The sequence below is a fragment of the Macrobrachium rosenbergii genome, chromosome 45 (genome assembly GCF_040412425.1).
Source record: "Macrobrachium rosenbergii isolate ZJJX-2024 chromosome 45, ASM4041242v1, whole genome shotgun sequence".
NCBI lineage: Eukaryota > Metazoa > Arthropoda > Malacostraca > Decapoda > Palaemonidae > Macrobrachium > Macrobrachium rosenbergii.
In genome coordinates this window covers 26,322,707-26,344,931 of record NC_089785.1, presented here as the reverse complement: position 1 = coordinate 26,344,931, position 22,225 = coordinate 26,322,707, and the positions used below count along the sequence as shown (strand labels likewise).

The following is a 22,225-nucleotide window of genomic DNA, read 5'->3' as shown; positions in this document are numbered from 1 at the left end:
CACTCTTCTTCAAGTTGAGGATATTTCTAATTTTTTTGGGGGGACAGAAGAGTTTTTTTTTAGACAGGCTGCATCTTTGGACAGGCATTTCTGTCAAACTGCTTCCCTGTCCCATCACTTATTATCCTGGTTTTTCAAGAACGACTGTCCTTTTGTCAAGGACTTCCGTCCACAGGTTTCTAGCTCTCAAGATTATGTCAATACGTTCTCCGTCATTCCCGTCTCTTTCCGTCTACCTCCGCGCCTCGGGTCTCTTTATACGACGTCTGTCTGATCTGTTCTTTTCCGTCTAATAATGTTTTTTTTTTTTTTTTTTTTTTTTAAGTTATCTAGATGTTTATTGTGACGCAAATTGGCTTCAAGATTCTGTACTAAGTTGACGGAAACTTCTGTCTAATTTTGCATCTCTCGGAGAACTGACAGTAGCAGCAACCGTCTAAAAGGAGAGAGAGAGAGAGAGAGAGAGAGAGAGAGAGAGAGAGAGAGAGAGAGAGAGATCCAGCTTCTGCCTCGACGGAAAAAATGTCCGGGTTAATTGCCCTAAGATTACGGAAGTTAGTCGCATTGATCACGTCTAGTTCCACGGTGAGAGAGAGAGAGAGAGAGAGAGAGAGAGAGAGAGAGAGAGAGAGAGAGAGAATGTCAGAGCAATAATCCAACAAAATTTGCTTCTCCCTGCCTTTCCCTCTCCCCTCTTTTCTTCCTTTCGCGCCTTTATTTTTTTTTTCTCTCTCTCTCTCTCTCTCTCTCTCTCTCTCTCTCTCTCTCTCTCTTTAACACCCTTCTAACATGGCCCCCCCTCTCTCTCTCCTCTTCTTTTCACACCCTTCTACCTTATTCCTCTCTCTCTTTCTCTCTCTCTGTCTCTGTCTCTCTCTCTTTCTCTCTCTCTGTCTCTGTCTCTCTCTCTCTCTCTCTCTCTCTCTCTCTCTCTCCATTCTTCCCTTCTTTTCATGCCCTTAAACCTCTCTCTCTCTCTCTCTCTCTCTCTCTCTCTCTCTCTTCCTTTCACACCCTCCTACCATGCCTTCTCTCTCTCTCTCTCTCTCTCTCTCTCTCTCTCTCTCCCGTCCACACCCTCCTACCTAACCCACAATCTCTCTCTTTCTCTCTCTCTCTCTCTCTCTCTCTCTCTCTCTCTCTCTCTCTCCCCTTAATACCCAGGGTGTCATATATCTCAGCCTTCCTGATTTTTCACGTTCATCTTACGCCTTATGATTGATGGGAATATTCTTTATCGTCGAGTAAAAGGTCGCGCACGCGCGCGCGCGTGTGTATGTGTGTGTGTATGTGTGTGTATGGACGTACGTATATATTCATTCAGTTAAATACGCACTTTGTGTGTTTTTCTTGCTTATTTGTACGTGTTTATTTTGGCTTGGTAATGGCTGTTTATATTTTGTGTGTGGGCGTGTTTGTTTTTGGGGTCTCTCTCTCTCTTTCTCTCTCTCTCTCTCACACACAGACAAACACACAAACACATATATATATACATATACATATAAATATATACTGTATATATATATATATATATATATATATATATATATATATATATATACATATATATATATATATATATATATATATATATATACTGTATACATATACATATATATACATAAACACACATACATACACACATACACACAAACATAGCCTACATCCTGAACCATCTGACCTCCTCATTCCTCTAAATTGAAAAAGAAATAAAAAACTACGAATAAATAAAAAACTTACAAAAGGAATCCATTTCCTCTTTCCTTATCCAGAAGAAGCATTGAGCAAAAAAAAAAAAAAAAGTGAATAAATAAAAGATAAAAATCTTCGATCTATACAGAATTGGCCATTTTCTTTTTCAATTAAATTTTTTTCTCTCTCTCTCTCTCTCTCGAAAGACTGTATTCTCTTTTTCTTCTTAGGCAATCCACGTGTTCTGTTTTTTTTTTATTTTTTTTCTTAGGCAATCTACGTCTCCTTTTTTTATTTATTTCTTAGGCAATCTACGTTTTCTGTTTTTTTCCTTAGGCAATCTACGTTTTCTGTTTTTTAGGTAATCTACATTTTTTCTTAGGCAATCTACGTTTTCTTTTTTTTTTTCCTTAGGCAATCTACATCTGTTTTTTCTTAGGCAATCTACGTTTTCTGTTTTTTAGGCAATCTACATTTTTTCTTACTGTAGGCAATCTATGTTTTCTGTTTTTTTTCTTAGGCAACCTATATCTGTTCTTTTCTTAGGCAGTCTACGTTTTCTGTTTTTTAATTTTTTATTAGGCAATCTACGTCTTCTGTTTTTTATTTTTGTTTTTTTGCAATAAACAAGGGAACGATATCGAAGCCTTATTTTTTTTGTTTCGATGAACAAAGAATAAATAGCTGCTGTCAACAGCTTTTCTTTTGTTTTATTTTCTCTCGAAAGACAATATATGGTGTTTTGTCAAATGTGTTTTGTTTAAGATTATCTATAATATATATATATATATATATATATATATATATATATATATATATATATATATATATATATATATATATATATATACACACACATATATATATATATATATATATATATATATATATTATATATATACACATATATTACATATATATATATACACACATATACATATACATATGTGTGTGCATGTTTGATTGAAGCATAGCAATATTTTATTTAGGCAAGAAAAAAATTCTCATATTATATACTGTATATATTAATATTAAAGAATTCTCTTTGAAATGAAATCCTCATTTCAGAATGAAACCAGCGTTTTTTAAACGTCAAATTCCCATTGATTCTCACTGGAATTCTACTTAAAATGAAATTCTCATTTCAGAATGAAACCAGCGTCTTTTCATTGTGAAATTCCCTTGATTCTCACTGGAATTCCCTTTGAAATTAAATTCCCATTTCATTGTAAAATTCCCTTTGATTCCCACCAGAATTCTATCTAAAATGAAATTCTCATTTCATAATGAAACCAGCGTCTTTTCATTGTGAAATTCCCTTTGGTTCTTACTCGCATTCCCTTTAAAAAAGGAATTTCCATTCGGGTACACAAAAAAACACGATTCCCAGGAAAGCCTGTAGGCCTAGGAGGTGGAAGTTTTCCACCAATCGTCACACGTTCGGCGTCTGGAGAAAGAAAACACCGAAGTTTTTAAGCCTTATGGTTTTAAAATTCCTGCGTAACTTTTGGTCCTGTTTTGGAAACGAGGAGGACTCTCTCTCTCTCTCTCTCTCTCTCTCTCTCTTTAACTTTTAACTTATATATATATATATATATATATATATATATATATATATATATATATATATATATATATATATATATATATATATATATATATATATATATATATATATATATATATATATACGAGTATATTTAACTATTTACATCTAAACCGCCCTCTCTCTCTCTCTCTCTCTCTCTTAAATTTCTACTCTAGCCATCTCTCTTTAAAATATAAATACATATAATCTCCCTCTCTCTTTAAATTTGTATCTATCCTTGTAAATATCTACACATAATCATCTCTCTCTCTCTCTCTCTCTCTCTCTCTTTCTCGCTGTCCCTCTCTCTCTCTCTCTCTCTCTCTCTCTCTCTCTCTCTCTCTCTCTTTAAATTTGTATCTATCCATGTGACGATCTGCATCTAAACCCCCGTCTCTCTCTCGCTTTCTCTCTCTCTCTCTCTTTACATTTGTATCTATGTAACTATCTGCATCTAAACGCCCTCTCTCTCTCTCTCTGTCTCTCTCTCTCGCCTTAAAATTTCTGGATATCTCACAGGTGAAGAATATTTGGGGCCTGATTAAGTTCCGTTCGGCTGATCGTCCTCAAAATACTGTTCATATGATCAGCATTTAATCTTAAAGGTTTCTAGCATTTAAAACTTCTACAAACTTACTATTTTTCTGAGCTGTCCACATCCCTTTATTGGTTATTTTTGGAAACGAATGAAAGGGGTGAAGAATGTTAGTCGTAAGGTTCAACAATAAGGCTGCAGTGTTGCTAACATTAAGTAATTTGCTACAATCCAAAGTAGTTTGCACCAGGCTAACCTTAGGTAACATGCAGCAGGGGTTACAACCTTTTGATTATCAAGAATGATGTAACTGGGCCCAATATAAGGTCAAATATTTTACACTGGGTTGACAGACTTTAATCAACAATAGCACTTGGTCCTACACGTGGCCTGACCTAACCTACTCTAGGTCCAATGAGTGGCTTAACCTAATCTAACCTAACCTAACCTACCATGCTGCCTTAAAATGGAAGACTACATTATCTGCAAAAATACAAATCTGAGAAAAATGGTAGATACTGCAGTTTTCCCTTGCCTTACTACTGATTTTGCAGATACTGCAAATGGGACCCCTAAATCAAACACTGAAGAATCATTCTGAAACTGCAGTAACTTGTGTATTAGTGTTTCACGACCCCAATAGGTGGCATATCTCAATTTTGAAAATTTTGCAGATTTATGATTCTGTTTTAATTGACTTAGCAATGGACACAAGACATTTGTTCCACTTTGAGCTACAGTAACTGGGTTTAGGACAAGTTTTATGTTTTAGTTCCTTTCCTAAGACAAAGAAAACTATGATACCTCATGTATGTTGTTGAAGAGCTGTATAAATCAGTTAAATAGACACAGGTACAACTACGTAGCTGTTAGAAAATAGGATAGCTAGAGAATCTTGTTTCTCATTATCATCAGGGTAAGACATTGCTCTGTTCTTCTCCTTCCAGAGAGCTCTGATGCCTCATGTATGTTGGTGAAGAGTTGTATAAATCAGTAGAATAGACACTGGCACAACTGTGCAGCTCTTAAAAATTAGGGAACCAAGAGAATCTTGTTTCCCATCATCATCAGTCTATGACATTGCTCTGTTTTTCTCCTTCCAGGTAGTTGTAGTGAATTCAGAAAAGCTCCAGGACTCACCATCGCAGTGAACTGTGTGAACGATCCATCATGGAAGTCTCCCAGAGTCTCCGACACAAGCGTCTGTTGTTGTAGTCTGCTCTCTGACTTGGCCCAAAGCTCCTAAATGAGGGATAAGGCAACAGCCAATGGAGCCGCTGGAGAGAGAGAGCGTTAGAGTAGCTAAAGAAGAAGAAGAAGACGACGACGATGAGGAGGGAGGTGACCGTGGCGGCGACTCTGAAGCAGACGACAGCGGCAGGTACAGCGGCTCCTGGTGGAACATGTTGTTATTCTTCTTCTCCCTCTTCTTCTTCTTCTTCTTCCCTGCTGTTGTGAGCTCCAGTGGTCCGCATCCCGTGGGAGTTTTTCAGGCCAAGGGAAGATGAGAGCCGTGAAGAGACTGTCCGCCGCCGCCGCTACCTCCTCCGGCAAGTGCTGCTACCATTCTTCGAGTGTTTCCCCTTCCTCCTGCTCGTCTCAGACGTTCCGCGCGCCTCCGGCAACCTCTTCCTCCTGCGTGAGCTCGTCCAGGTCGTACCACCATTGCCACCACCAGCCTTCGCCCTCACCTTCCAGCAGGGTATTCAGGCATCAACACCACCAGCACCATCAAGCGGCGGAGGGACGAACCAGCGGTAACGGTGCTGCCAGAACCAAGAACGACAGAGGTGGAGGGGATGAGAAACCCTCCTTCAGGCTGACGAACGGCGTCTTGTACGGGCTGCCTACCCTTCTGGCTATAGTGCTCTACCTCAACACTCTCCACGCTGGATTCGTCTACGATGACCAGTGAGTTGCGGAAGTCTTTTGTCTTTTGTTTCTTTGTTTCCGCTTGGATTAGGCCGTTTGTCTTGTATGTTTTTTCTCAACTGGAGGAAGTGCTTGTTGACTGAGTGATGTGACTAGTTTGGGAGACTGAGAGAGAGTGCAAGATAAGAGGTGAGTGGCACAGTGTGTGTGCGTGTCTGTGAAGGATTTGGAGGGTTTGAGGCTGAGGGCAAGATAAGAGGTGAGTGGCACAGTGTGTATGTGTAGGGTGTTGGTGAACTTTGATGAGTCTTCTGTGTAGGCACATTAAATGGTTTTATATATAATATACAAAAATATATATATATATATATATATATATATATATATATATATATATATATATATATATATATATATATATATATATATACAAATGCTGAGTGTATGTATGTATGTATGTATAATTCCTTAAAATACATATTTCATATTCTGAAACTCAAAACGTATACTGCCCGCCTGTGCAATTTAAAAAAAAATGTATTTGTTTAATTTTACTGTAACTCTCCCAAACCAGTAATTGCTTTTAACGTTGTCCAAAGGTTTATATTTTTCATTATTAAAGAAAAAGGGAAAATGGAATATTTTTTAAACTGCTGCAAAACGAAAAAGTATTATAAAGGTTTTCCATATTTTTATCAAAATGTTTAATAAAATTACTGATATCAATATTGACCTGTACAAAATAATCTTTCCATTTTTACGATCATGATAATAATAATAATAATAATAATAATAATAATAATAATAATAATAATAATAATAATAATAATAATAATAATAATAATAATACATCTTCAAGCTTAAAATAATACTGAAATTATATTGAAACAATAATAATAATAATAATAATAATAATAATAATAATAATAATAATAATACATCTTCAAGCTTAAAATAATGCTGAAATTATATTGAAATAATAATAATAATAATAATAATAATAATAATAATAATAATAATAATAATAATACATCTTCAAGCTTAAAATAATACTGAAATTATATTGAAATAATAATAATAATAATAATAATAATAATAATAATAATAATAATAATAATAATAATAATGATAATAATAATAATAATAACACGTCTTCAAGCTTAAAATAATACTGAACTTACATTACTGAAATAATAATAATAATAATAATAATAATAATAATAATAATAATAATAATAATAATAATAATAGTTTTTAAGACCAAAAGAAAGGCGATGTACTTTTGGCTGTCATGTCCAACAATGCGACAAAACTGCGGAGTTGCCCCTGGGAGACAGGATATAAATCTAGTTAGATTTACATTTCTCTCTCTCTCTCTCTCTCTCTCTCTCTCTCTCTCTCTCTCTCTCTCTCTCTCTCTCTCTCTCTCAGTATTATGTTTTTATGATGCATGGTTGTAGGACATTTTTATATTGGTTTGTGTTATCTCTCGTTCTCTATCAATATTGTCTTTGTATTCTCTCTCTCTCTCTCTCTCTCTCTCTCTCTCTCTCTCTCTCTCTCTCTCTTTTTATATGCATATATATATGTATATATGTATATATATGTGTATATATATAAATATATATATATACCAACGTACACTTATGTATGTATATAAATGTATGTATGTATATATGTATATATGTATGTATGTGCGTATGCATGTACATATGCGTGTGCAGCGCGCGTGTATGAAGAGCCATATGGTTTTGAGTGGGCCATTTGGTCGGTCGTAGGGGAGTCAGGGTGAAAAGCGTTTCTAATTCCATTATTGGTTTTGCGATGGGGGAACGTGTTTGGGGAGGGTGTAGCCATAACAAAAGGGAGAGAGAGAGAGAGAGAGAGAGAGAGAGAGAGAGAGAGAGAGAGAGAGAGAGAGAGAGAGAGAGAGAGTATGCAGAGATATTGAGAGATAAAAGGGAAAGATGGGACAGAGAAATATAAAAATGCTTTACCGTCATTCAGTATGAAAATATATATTGAGAGAGAGAGAGAGAGAGAGAGAGAGAGAGAGAGAGAGAGAGAGAGAGAGAGTGCAAAGACAATAATTAGAGAAGATGAGAGATAGCACAAATGAATATAGAAATGCCTTACAATCATTCAGCATAAGAGAGAGAGAGAGAGAGAGTGGGGGGGAGTGTGTACACTTTGCGTGGAGTTCACTTGATGAAAGAGAGAGAGAGCTTGACAACTGCAATCTGTCAATCGGTTTCACCCCCCTTTTTGAAGGGGGAGAGAGAGAGAGAGAGAGAGAGAGAGAGAGAGAGAGAGAGAGAGAGAGAGAGTGGGGTGGAGTGAGTACACTTTACATGGAGTTGTTCTAAATAGAGAGAGAGGGAGAGAGAGCCCAACAATTACAATTTGTCAGCAGTCGGTTTCACTCCCCTTTTTGAAAAGGGAGAGAGAGAGAGAGAGAGAGAGAGAGAGAGAGAGAGAGAGAGAGAGAGAGAGAGAGAGAGAGAGAGAGAACTGGATTATATCAATCCGTCGTACCTACCACAACAGAGAACGTAAATACATTACCATTATTAAAATTATAATTACAATAATAAGTTATCATTATTATTATTATTATTCAAAAAATAATGAGTGTAATCTATACTATAAAAAAACTCAGTGAATAATCACATCGAATAACACCAACCACTAGTGTATGAACTCGCTTTGAATAAAAGGGATAATGAATAGCTAACTTTAAAGTATAAAAATTAAATTAAGAAAATAATAATAGTAAAAATAACTGATATTATTAGATTAGAACAACAGTTTATGATTTGTATTTAAATATAAAAAATAATTAAACAATATTTTAAGAAATGAAAGTTATCAGGATGCTGAGTGTACATTTATGTACATTCAACACATCTGCTAGTGAAATTTGTGTACGTTCAGCACATTAGAAGGTACATTTGTGTACATTCAGTACATTTGAAGATACATTTTGCACATTCAGCAAATTAGTCTAAAATAAATGATGAATGATAATAAGATTTAAGCTAAGATAAAATATATAGTTCCCCCAAACCCCCATCTTGACTGAAATCTCGCCTACGCTCTCACAAGCACAAAATTTAGGGATAGTCGCCCCCTTCTATATAGAAAATGCAAGCAAACCCTCGGGAAAATAATTCGCGCCCAGAAGCCATCCACATTTCAAGGTCCACAAAAGAATTTTGGGGGAGTCGGCTGAGGTTTTAATGACCCCAGACGTTTTAGGTACCAAAAAGGGGCTGTTTGGCAAGGCGTAACGATCGTTAGAGAGAGAGAGAGAGAGAGAGAGAGAGAGAGAGAGAGAGAGAGAGAGAGAGAGAGAGAGAGAGAGAGAGGGTTTCTTAGCAAAAGGTGAATCTTGAAGATGGCGTAGAACGGAACAAAAGCTTCCTGTAACATTCATCTGGTGAGAAACAGAAAAAGAAGGGAATTTTATTTCAGTTCTGGAACCATTTATTCTTTTTCAAGAATGGAGGCAGGTTTTGGGGGGGGGGGCAAGGATCAGATACCTGCTAGAATTATGGTCGTTCCTTTCACCCCGCGTTTCTGGTCAGTATTTTGGGCAGAAGAAGATTTCATGGAATTCCCATTACAGGAGTTGTGGGTTAAAAGCGTATAAGAGGCTATGAATGGTTCAGTTGATCATTACTCTTCATGGTGTACACACAGCTTGTTTGTCCTTCCAGATCAGTGGCTCTCTCACAAATGCCTTCCGTCACAGAAGCCCAAACAACATCCATGATGACTGGTAACTACCGTGGGCTATCTCAACCCAAATTAAGTGGGACATTCTCCTTCAAAGGCTAGATGAATTAAGATGCCCTAATGACTGAGGTTGCTATTACTTCTGCCAAGAGATATTTGAACCACTTTCTGCAAACCTGTCGCATCCTCTACCGTGGGCTATCTTCTCCCAATTAAGTGGGACATTCTCCTTCAAAGGCCAGATAAATTAGGATGCCCTAATGACTGAGGCTGCTTTAACTTCTGCCAAGACAGATTCTGAAGCCTTTTCTGGACACATCACATCCACAACTGCAATTTTCCTTACGAGGAAAGGCCCCTTATCCTTTGACTGAATGATCACTAAATAATCTAGAAAAAGTCTTCTACAGTCATCTACAACGTAACGGAGCTGCCTTTTGCAATCTGCACGTCCACCTTGACCAAGGATGACCTGGAGGTCATTACAATTGACCTCTGATCCTCTTTTCCTGCCGAGAGAGATACGAGATTTGCTGGACAGCAGCGCCAATATGCAGTAAATGCGCCCAGCTGCAGAATTTCTCAAGTTACAGAGGTCTTCTATTGCTCATACTGTTGGTGCATATTTTTTTCTCTTGTTTTTAGATATTTGAATCTTTGCAGAATTAAAGATGAGTCTCTCTCTCTCTCTCTCTCTCTCTCTCTCTCTCTCTCTCTCTCTCTCTCTCTCTCTCCTAAGTCAAAGCTCTATACTGGAGTCCCTCTCTCCTTCTCTTTTGGTCTCTGTCTCTCTCTCTCTCTCTCTTATGTATATATATATATATATATATATATATATATATATATATATATATATATATATATATATATATATATATATATATATATATATGCATACATATTATGAACACTGCAAAAAAGAAACTACGATTGAAAATAGAGAAAATAATGCTACGCACATTTTTAAGAACACGGTGGCTTACTACCTTCTGAAATCGCAGAAAACTATTTTAAAATCTATCATTCATTCTTGAACAATGCAGACTTCACTGCATCAAGGAGAATCTCGTGTGTCAATCACCAGTGGCTCCAGAAATTGCATTTTTCTCTTTGGTCAACTGCATTCCGGCTCCCCCATTGACTTGCAAGTGCAACAGAGCAGTGATTTCTGTTACTTGCGGTTCTATTTTTGGAGCCACCGGTTCCTCTTTGAGTTAAAAGAGTCGGCTTGGGGATTAAGGGTCTCTTTTGCTGCGTAGAATGTGGGTTTTTTGGGGGCCACTCTTGATGGTAAAGTGGCTTTTGAGTGTTTTAATTAAAGTTAGGATACAGGCCACGCCCCCACGATAGTTGGGTTGCCATGTGTTTCCAGAGAGGTAAATAGCTCATTATCTTTCATTAGAATGAAAATGACCCTTTTTTTTGGTGAAAACACATGAAAATTTTTTTGTCTGACAGAGACTTCAAGTGTTTCAATTAAAGTCAGGATAAAGACCACGCCCCAAAGATGGTAGAGTTGCTATATGTTTCCAGAGAGGTAAACAGCTCATTATTTTCATTATTATTATGATTTTTTAAAACTCTAGTAGAAAGCAAATAAGGGTTTTTTGATGAAAACACAATAAAAAACCCATTTTTCCACTGATACAGACTTTACATATATGAAACAACATAGTTCTTTTATGTATTTTCTGAATTCATTATAATCAGATTATATTTTATAAATTTGATTAGCTGATCGAAGAAAGTCAACGGACTTTCCCCCTCAGGTGGTGACAGAAGAAAGCAGAAACTTTCACTTTCTAAAATTCGATTGTATGAAAGATTCTAGATTTGGGAAGGAAAGCAATGCATTTGAGCTGGCCTTATGCCAGCACAGAAGAAAGGCTTGAGCCTCTAGCTCAAAATTGAACATCTGTGTGCGTGTATGGAAGAAATGCATTGTAATTCTCTCTCTCTCTCTCTCTCTCTCTCTCTCTCTCTCTCTTCAAAAATACGTCTCTGCATAGGGAGTATTGCAGCAAGTATATGGTCTCTCTCTCTCTCTCTCTCTCTCTCTCTCTCTCTCTCTCTCTCTCTCTCTCTCTCTCTCTCTCAATATCTCTGTATAAATAATATTACTACGTACGTACTCTCTCTCTCTCTCTCTCTCTCTTCGAATATATTATGTATCTCTGCATAAGGCATATTATTGCATACATATGCTCTCTCTCTCTCTCTCTCTCTCTCTCTAACTTTCCCTGACCCCTTTCCCTCCCCGCCCCAAGCCCTAGTCACCCGCATCCCTCCCCCCCGCCTCTCTCTCTCTCTCTCTCTCTCTCCTTATCTGTCGTGACAGTTCCGTCTGTCCTCAGCAAATTAGAATCCACGATATGGTGCTCGGATGGTCGCCATCATCCAGTTTACTAGGTCGTAATATGGCCATAAAAATGTCCTTCGGTGCGCGCAGGCGCGTCGACGCGAGAGTATGTACAAGAGTGGCCCGAAAGAAGGAGCGCATGTGTGTGTGTGTGTATGTGTGTGTGTGTGTGAGAGAGAGAGAGAGAGAGAGAGAGAGAGAGAGAGAGAGAGAGAGAGAGAGAGAGAGAGTCTGTATGTATGTGGTAATATTTCTTATGCAGAGTTATGTATGTTTGGGAGAGAGAGAGAGAGAGAGAGAGAGAGAGAGAGAGAGAGAGAGAGAGAGAGTATATGGGGCAATATTTCTTATGCAGAGATATGTATATTCGAGGAGAGAGAGAGAGAGAGAGAGAGAGCAAATGTGTTCACTAAGTCTTATGTAGAGATACGTATATTCGAAGAGAGAGAGAGAGAGAGAGAGAGAGAGAGAGAGAGAGAGAGAGAGAGAGAGAGAGAGAGAGAGAGAGAGATGCTAGTTTATAAAATAGAAAGCATACCTCAAGTGAAAGAGAGAGAGAGAGAGAGAGAGAGAGAGAGAGAGAGAGAGAGAGAGAGAGAGAGAGAGAGAATACATATCATCTTAACAAAACTGTCCAAGAAAATCGCTTTCCAATCTCAGTGACCCATCTCAGATCCCTCCCAAAAGACGAACGCTGTCGGCGCCCTTGTCCGGCCTTGGGCCAGCCTTGGCCCCTGGATGGCCGCGGGCCGGCCCACCCTCTACATATATATATATATAAAACTCGCCCCCGGGCGCGTTTAACCAGGCGTGACGAAGCCTCCCCCTGGTGTCGTTTTATTGGACTCTGGTCGCAAACATTCATAGCCCCGGGCGAAAGACCCTATAAGACAAAGTTGACTTCAGATGGCCCAGCAATTCGTCCGCTTTTACGAGTCGCTTTATGTCTTTTTTTGAAACCCCGTGCCTCCCCCTCTCCCTCCCCCCTCCTCCTCCTCCTCCTCTTCCCTTTTCTCGGGAGAGGGTAGGGATTGAATGAGGTCATCTATAGACAGATATAGAGAGGTCGGGAGGGGAGGGAAGGTCTGTCGTAAATATGTTTGTCGCAAGGTTGATGCGGTCGTTTGGTCGCTGCTACAGAGGTTGCGAGAATGATTGTGGTATGGTTATTGTCGGAGCTCCTGATGGGGAGATAGATATGTATGTATGTATGTATGTTTATACATACATACATACATACATACATATATTGCAATTTTGCATCTCAGAATCACTTTGAATTTACCTATCGCAAATAAATTCCTGGTTTCTCGTCTCTTAAAGTCACTACTCCAGTTTGTTTTCGTTGAGCAAATACTTTCAACACAATATGATATTTTGGGTAATATTTGGCCATGGGTCGATGGAATTGAGAGATGGGGGCAAACACTTTATAAAGAGAGAGAGAGAGAGAGAGAGAGAGAGAGAGAGAGAGAGAGAGAGAGAGAGAGAGAGAGAGAGAGATAATAAATGGTTTTACCTTGCTAAGGCGAGAGTTACCTTTGTTTTATTTACATGACAGATCTGTAATCAATAGCTTTGCGTCTCTCTCTCTCTCTCTCTCTCTCTCTCTCTCTCTCTCTCTCTCTCTCTCTCTCTCCAACTGAGACCCACAACAGCCAACCCATGCAATAAAAACAACTACACTGCCCCCTTTCTTCCCCGGACTCGTGGATCGAACGTGTTTCTCTTAGTCTGTGAGTCACACGCAGTTGTATCAACAGACAATATCTTCCTGTGTGTCTGCTGTGATCAAGCGTGGTCTTCTTGTACCTGTATATCTCTGTAACTTCCTCCAAACGCCTCTAAATCTCGCCATGTTTATGTCCCCCTCATCTGTTCAGAGAAGTATCCCCTCAACTCTTGTCATTCTCTCTCTTCCTCGTTTTCTATGAGTTTCCTCAACCCAACATCTGTCTGTAAGTCTGTACGCCTGTGTGACCAAACATTATACCTATACGTCTCTGTAACTTCCTCCAAATGCCTCTAAACGCCCCTAAACCTCTCCATGTTTATGGCCCCCTCATCTGTTCAGAGAAGTATCCCCTCACTCTTATCATACTCACTTCCGCCGTTTTCTATGAGACCCCTCTCCACTCATTCTCCACTTTTTACGTGCAGCCGTTTTCTTTCCTTCCTGGCTTCCTGCGCCTTGACTGTCTTGTTATATCTAGTTCTAGGGGAGGGGGTGGGTGGGTCTCTTTTCCACTCGGTTTTAAAAAAGGCGGTTGTGGTGCTTTGGCTTTGCCTTGGCTCCTTCTCCACCGCCAGCAGGCGGGCCAAATGGGGTTTTTAGATAAAGGCTCGGTGCTTGGAGGGCCCGCTGTGGTGGTGGGTGGGTGGTAGGCGGAAGATTTGGGAAGGGGGAGAAGGGGTGTTTATGGAGTTTAAAGTACGTGCAGGTGCGTTTACGTGGAAAAAACATACACACATACAATCTCCTTCCACTCATGTACACACGTATACGTCCCTACTCCTGTTGTGGACCCCTGGACTCAACCAAGGCGGTGAAAGATGAAACATTTCACCAAAAAAAAACCCAAAAACAAAAGTCAAGACAACACTTGAGTGAATCTCTTACTAATAGTTTTAAAAACTTAATAGCAACAAACACCGTCCTTCCCTGGCAAAACAGCTGCAGCAACAACGCCCCAAAACAAAGACAACGCAAAACAACTGTAGCAACAACAACAAAAAAAGAGCATAATGCTCGAAAAGGTTGTTTCATGGTACAACAACACTTTATGAGTTTTTTGTCCTGATAGCTTCTGACCTAATGGCCGGCGTCGTTAATTGGAGTCTGGAAATATTCCTTTGCCCTGCGGAATACTAAGGATGGAGAGAGAGAGAGAGAGAGAGAGAGAGAGAGAGAGAGAGAGAGAGAGAGAGAGAGAGAGACAACTACACACTAACACATATGTACATATGTACAGTATATATATATATATATATATATATATATATATATATATATATATATATATATATATATATATATATATATATATATATATATATATATATATATATATATAGAGAGAGAGAGAGAGAGAGAGAGAGAGAGAGAGAGAGAGAGAGAAACAAGCTAACGAATAGATAAATGAAGAAAGAGAGAGAGAGCGAGAGAGAAGCTAACGGACAGATAAATAAAAGAGAGAGTGAGAGAAAGAGAGAGAGAGAGGCAAAGAGAGAAACAAGCTAACGAATAGATAAGAGAGAGAGAGGCTAACGGATAGAGAGAGAGAGAGAGAGAGAGAGAGAGAGAGAGAGAGAGAGAGAGAGAGAGAGAAGCTAACGAATAGATAATTAATGAAAGAGAGAGTGAGAAAGTAACTGACAGATAAATAAAAGAGAGATAAGAGAGAGAGAGAGAGAGAGAGAGAGAGAGAGAGAGAGAGAGAGAGAGAGAGAGAGCAAAATCATCTTTCCATACAGATCTGGCGTTGAGGCCAAAAGATGCTTTATAATAAAATTCGCTCCTGTGACTAAATAATTTGGGAGTGGGCCCACCAGGTACAAACCCGGCGCCCCCCCCCCCCGCCCCGGCCTGCCCCAACCTACCCCGGGAAGGGGTCTATCACCCCCGCTGCCTCCTGCGTTCCCCTTTAAGGTCTTCCATAGCTTCTGTTATTATTATTATTATTATTATTATTATGATGATGATGATGGAGTTTGGGCTACATTTTTCAATTCACATTGTTGGTAATTTCAACCTCTCTCTCTCTCTCTCTCTCTCTCTCTCTCTCTCTCTCTCTCTCTCTCTCTCTCTCTCTCTCTCTCTCTCTCTCTATATATATATATATATATATATATATATATATATATATATATATATACATACGAGTATATATATATAGTTCAAAATGCAAACGACGAATTAAAGAAGGAAAAACATTAGAAAAGAAAAACTGTATAAAAATGAAAATAGAAATAAAATAAAATAAAATAAACATGCACAATAAAAAACTACAAAAAAACCACAAGAAAACTACAAAAAAAAAAACACTGCAAAAAAAAAACCCGACCTTGACAAGATTTGGAAGGCGTTCAGCTAAAGAAGTGGTAACGACTAACCATTCCAGAATACGAATGACGGCTGGAATTCCAGATTCCGGGTTCCCCGCGGCGGTTGAAATCCCGCTGGCTCTTACGCCATTCCGACTGGAATTCGGAGCGTCCCTCATTCCATGATTCCATGCCAGGTGGAATCCTGGAATCCACTGGAATTGACACTGCTGCAATTCAGTATCAACTGAGCTGGAATTTAACTCTCTTTGAATTTTCCTACATGGAATTCCACCATCTTATATATTCCAGTTGGAATTTAACATCTGGTGGAATTGACCTCACTGGAATTCCACCCATCTTATCTATTCCAGTTGGAATTTAACATCTAGTGGAATTGACCTCACTGGAATTCCACCCCTCTTACCTTATTCCAACTGGAATTCAACCCCAGTGGAACTGATTTCACAGGAATTCCATCCCTCATGTCTGATTCCAACTGGAATTCCAACCCCAGTGGAACTGATATCATCGGAATTCTACCACTTCTGCCTGATTCCAACTGGAATTCAACATTTTCACTCCTTCACATTGAGAGAGAGAGAGAGAGAGAGAGAGAGAGAGAGAGAGAGAGAGAGAGAGAGAGAGAGAGAGAGAATGTGTATACATATATATATATATATATAAACGTATGTATATATATATATATATACATATGTATATATGTATATACTTATACACAAATAAATATGTATATATAATACATATATATATATGTATGTATATATGTATATATACTGTATATATGCATGTATGTACATATATATATATATATATATATATATATATATATATATATATATATATATATATATATATATATATAGTATATGTATATATATATATATATATATATATATATATATATATATATATATATATATATATATATATATATATATATATATATATATACACATATCAACAAAGTCTCAATACTACTCCCAGGAACATTCATAACACTACACTGACGATCTCTTCATCATTCATAAAACAAACAGAGAATAAATTAGTGAATGAATTCACTCCTCTAAAATTCCACCCCCCCCACCCCCACCCCTGCACCCCCTCATTCATCTTGGCCCTGTTCGAAATCAGCCAATGTAATATCCATTAGCCCCAAACTCATTTTAAAGTTTGGGAAGTTGCTGAAGTCCGGGGCGACATTCGACTCATTGAAAATTCCTCGTGTGCTCTCTCTCTCTCTCTCTCTCTCTCTCTCTCTCTCTCTCTCTCTCTCTCTCTCTCTCTCTGTCTCTGTGTCTCTGTCTCTGTCTCTCTTTATGTGTCTCTGTCTCTCTCTTTCTCTCTCTCCTTCTCTCTCTGTCTCTGTCTCTCTCTCTCTCTGTTTCTCTCTCATTTTTTTACTCTCTCTCTCCTTTTCTCTGTCTGTCTGTCTGTCTGTCTGTCTGTCTCTCTCTCTCTCTCTCTCTCTCTCTCTCTCTCTCTCTCTCTCTCAGGATACTTAATCTTATTTAAGGATTTTGTTTTCGTTTATGTAAAATGTTTTTAAACTTATTTTTTATATTTTTGATAAAACATAATCTTTACTTACTTACACATTGGTTGTTTTATTAATCTCTCTCTCTCTCTCTCTCTCTCTCTCTCTCTCTCTCTCTCTCTCTCTCTCTCTTCAGAGTAGGTAATTACCATAATTAGCAAGCATACAAGCATACAGGCTTATACTGTACATATATACACCGTAATTATTTTCATAATTTGTCTTTGCAATTATTGTGTACGTAAGTATACGGGCTCAAAGTATACCTGTGTACTAGTACACAAGAAAAATTTTTTTGCCCCTTGAATCAAATAAAACTACAGTAACTATATTGGCAATAGCTCGCCCCCCTCGTAAAAAAGTTTGAGATAAAAAACCAGGTCTGTGGTTCAACCAATGAATACATTACTCCCAGAGACTAACCCTCCTCACTTTTTCTTCTTCTCTTCAGTTTTTTTGGGGGGTTGTGGATTCTCCTCCGCAGTATATAGTCCAACTTCCTCGTATCTATTTTGTGAGGGGCCGTTTCAAAGATCGATCTTCCTTACTACTACTGTCAGCCTCATTTTGCGAAGAGCTGCTTCAAAAGGTAAAACCATATTGCTACTACCGTCGACCTTATTTTGTGAGGAGCTGTTTCAAAGAATTACTCCTTACTACTACTATAAAACTTATTTTGTGAGGGGCCGTTTTAACAATATTTATTCTACTACTACTACAAAGCTTATTTCGTGGGGAGCCGTTCCATAGAAATGTCTCTTACTACTACTATAAAGCTTATTATGTGAGGGACCGTTTTAACGAATTTATTCTGCTACTACTACAAAGCTTATTTCGTGGGGAGCCGTTTCATAGAAATGTCTCTTACTACTACTATAAAGCTTACTTTGTGAGGGGCAGTTTCAAAGATGTGCATTACACTACTACTATAAAGCTTATTGTTGTGGGGAGCCGTTTAAAAGATATTAATCTTACTACTACTATAAAGCTTATTTTGTGGACAGCCGTTTCAAAGATAGATCTCATACTACTACTCATCCTTATTTTTTGATGAGCTGTTTGAAAAGGTAAATTGTACTACTACTATAAGGCTTATTTTGTGAGGAGCTGTTCCAAAGGTACAGTCTTCTTATTACTACTAACACCACTTTTTTTGACAACAACACTTAGACGACGCAGCATTTAAGCATAATGACCCACTATCCTTCATCTCTCTCTCTCTCTCTCTCTCTCTCTCTCTCTCTCTCTCTCACACAAGGTCGGGAGAGACAGGATCTGTTGGGGGAAGCTGAATTATGCAAAATATGCCCGAACTAGATTATAAATGTCCTTTCCTTCGTGAATAATGATACGAAAGCTTGTTACAATGAATTATGAGTCATTGTACCGTACTCTAAATCGTTAGTGTAAACATTTCAGACGGAGATGATAATGAATGAGTGTGTGATCTCATTCAATTTGCCTCAATATTTTTAATTTTTTTATGGTGATGAGTCTTCTTGAAAGAGATTGACAAAGTTGTATCTGTAGTGTAAAAGATGCCTTTGTTTGTGTTTATATATATATATATATATATATATATATATATATATATATATATATATATATATATATATATATATATTTGTTTTTGTGTGTGCATATATGCATATATGAATGCACAATTTCCAGCTAGTTCCTGAAGCACTGAAATTCACAAACAAACAAACAAATTCACACAGAAACAAACAAATCTATCAAACAAATCATAAACAGAGCCACCAATACCACGAGCCATCTCACGCGGTCCAACCGGACGACGGGGAGAGCATTCAATCCCGCCGTTCGGCCAAACAGTGCCGAACGAGCGAACGGCTTATGGCAGCCCTATGCCGAACGAGACGGGGCTTTTCTTTACGACTTAGGCAACATTGTTCCCGTCGGGTTTACGAACCCCCCAAGAAGGCAGTAACTCTTCAGAAAATGAAGCATCATTGTGGCATAACCGTTTCTTTATGGCCAAAAATAAAATGGGGGGGATGGTGCCGCCGAAAAAGCGAGAGAAGGGGGAAGGGGGAGGTGGGGGGGAGACACTGTTGTGTGTGTGTGTGACGTAACAGCGTTACTGACGTCTGTTCTGTGTGGTTTTTTTGGGGGTCATCAAAGAGCCGTAACACTTCGCCATAATATTCTTTTTAGGGAAAAGCTTTCCTTTTATTATTAATATTATAATATCAATATTATTATTATTATTATTATTATTATTATTATTATTATTATTATTATTATTATTATTATTATTATTGACTCGAAATTCAAGGTTTCAAGGAATATGGTGTTCATCTGAAAGAGGTCACTAATTTATTATTATTATTATTATTATTATTATTATTATTATTATTATTATTATTATTGACTCGAAATTCAAGGTTTCAAAGAATATGGCGTCCATCTGAAAGAGGTCACTAATTTATTATTATTATTATTATTATTATTATTATTATTATTATTATTATTATTATTATTATTATTATTATTATTATTATTATTATTCGGAAGATGAAACCTATTCATATACAAGCCCACAAAAGGGGCCATTGACTTGAAATTCAAGCTTCAAAAAACAAAAAAGAATATTATGGCATTCATTTGAAAGAATGAACGGAAGGTAATGGGAAATAATAATAATAATAATAATAATAATAATAATAATAATAATAATAATAATAATAATAAATTTTTAAAAGTAACGGGACAAGGAACCAGAAAATTTAAATATACATCAAACACTTGTCAATATCGCTGGCAACACAAGCAGGGTTGCCAAACGTCACCATAATGACGACGCGGCACGGAACTCGTGATTTAACAAAAAGAGAAAACATAAAACGTTTGAAATAGGAAAAATAAAAAGAAAATTAAAACGTTCCTGGGAAACGTCAGGGACCATTTCCCGCGCTTGCAGTTTAGAGTAAAGTTGGGGGAAGAAGTTTTTTTTTTCTTTTTAAGTTTTCTGCAAGTCCGCACTTTTCCTGTCCGCCCTCAGCGCTTAAAAACTACTGAGGCTAGAGGGCTGCAAATTGGTATGTTGATCATTCACCCTCCAATCATCTGACATACTAAATTGCAGCGATCTAGCCTCAGTAGTTTTTATTTTATTTAAGGTTAAATTTAGCCATAATCATGCTTCTGGCAACGATATAAGATAGGCCACCACAGTGGTTAAAGCTTCTTGGGTCACGGCTCATGCAACATTATACCGAGACCACCGAAAGATAGATCAATTTTCGGTGGCCTCGATTATACGCTGTACAGAAAACTCGATTGCGCCGAAGACACTTCGGCGCAATTTTTACTTGTTTTTGTATTGTCACCTAAAACAGGAACCACAATGAGACTAACTTTGTTTATCATCTATTTCTTCTTACTTTTGGTCAGTGAGAATTTGGGTTTCATATGCTATGATAGGAAGCTGAAAGGATGTCACGTCAAGTTTTGCGTTATTTCTCTCTCTCTCTCTCTCTCTCTCTCTCTCTCTCTCTCTCTCTCTCTCTCTCTATTTTCATCTGTCTACCCTGGGATTAACTGACTTAAGATTTGACAGAGAGAGAGAGAGAGAGAGAGAGAGAGAGAGAGAGAGAGAGAGAGAGAGAAGATAAGAATTTTTCTTTCTCTCTCTCTCTCTCTCTCTCTCTCTCTATTTTCATGTCTACCCTGGGATTAACCGTTGTGAGATTTGACAGAGAGAGAGAGAGAGAGAGAGAGAGAGAGAGAGAGAGAGAGAGAGAGAGAGAGAGAGAGGCATATATCTCTCTCCTTCTCTCTCTCTCTCTTTCTATATATATGCATGTACACACAGACAAAACTTACAGACTTCCAATCACAGACGAACAGCCAACCTAACAGACTTTCACAAAAGGGGGAGAAGAAGAAGAAGAAGAAGAAGAAGAAGAAGAAGAAGAAGAAGAAGAAGAGAGAGAGAGAGAGAGAGAGAGAGAGAGAGAGAGAGAGAGAGAGAGAGAGAGAGAGAGAGAGAGAGAGAGAGAAGGGGGTTGCTTTCTTAAAAATTCTGTTCATAACTCATTAAAGTTTACAACTCATTAAACTCATACCATCTGGAAGTCTGAGAAGGGGAGGGGGTAGGGGAGGGGAGGGGGAGGGAAGGGGGAGGGGGAAGAAGAACACACACACAAAAAAAAAAAATAAGAAGGGCACAGACTTTCCTATCTCAAGTTATAGTTAGGGAGAGTTTGGGCAAACTCTGGCTTCAGTTTTTTTTTCGCCCCTTCTATGTTTTCGAGAGAGAGAGAGAGAGAGAGAGAGAGAGAGAGAGAGAGAGAGAGAGAGAGAGAGAGAGGTAAATAACTTTTTCACTATTGTCATAGACATTACGATGTTTACATATAAAAGAAATATTTTTAGTTGCAGTTTCGTTATTGACCTCTCTCTCTCTCTCTCTCTCTCTCTCTCACTCTCTCTCTCTCGTGCTGGCATATAGCCTACTCAGCCTAAACAGGCTAGAATGTAGCATAAAAAAAATAAAACAGCGGCTTTTAGGGAGAAAGTAATGTCCTCCTTTACGTAAAAAATCAAGTGAATTTTATAGTTCATTCTGTCAAATTGTACGTCAGAATGGCGTCACAGCATCAAGGGTCAAATCTAGTTTAGCATCTACGACCGGAAACCCGTCTAAAAGCAGTCTAAACCCGTCTAATTACGTCTACAACTTTATAGCGAAAACAAAAGTCTGCAATTGCGTCAAAATCAAGCGAATTTTGACGTTATATTCTGTCAAACTGTACGTCAAAATGGCGTCACAACATCGAGGGTTAAATCTGTTCCAGTATCTATAACAGG

At 38.0% G+C, this 22,225-nt stretch overlaps 1 protein-coding gene across 1 annotated transcript in view; it reads left to right on the top strand.

The window, feature by feature from the left end:
- Positions 1-22,225, top strand: part of LOC136829825 (protein O-mannosyl-transferase tmtc2-like) — a 93,148-nt gene that overhangs the window by 21,837 nt on the left and 49,086 nt on the right. Inside the window, exon 2 of the mRNA XM_067088778.1 lies at positions 4,919-5,726. Coding sequence (XP_066944879.1) covers positions 5,320-5,726 — 407 coding nt within the window. The 5' untranslated portion in view covers positions 4,919-5,319. The remainder of the gene's footprint in view (positions 1-4,918; positions 5,727-22,225) is intronic.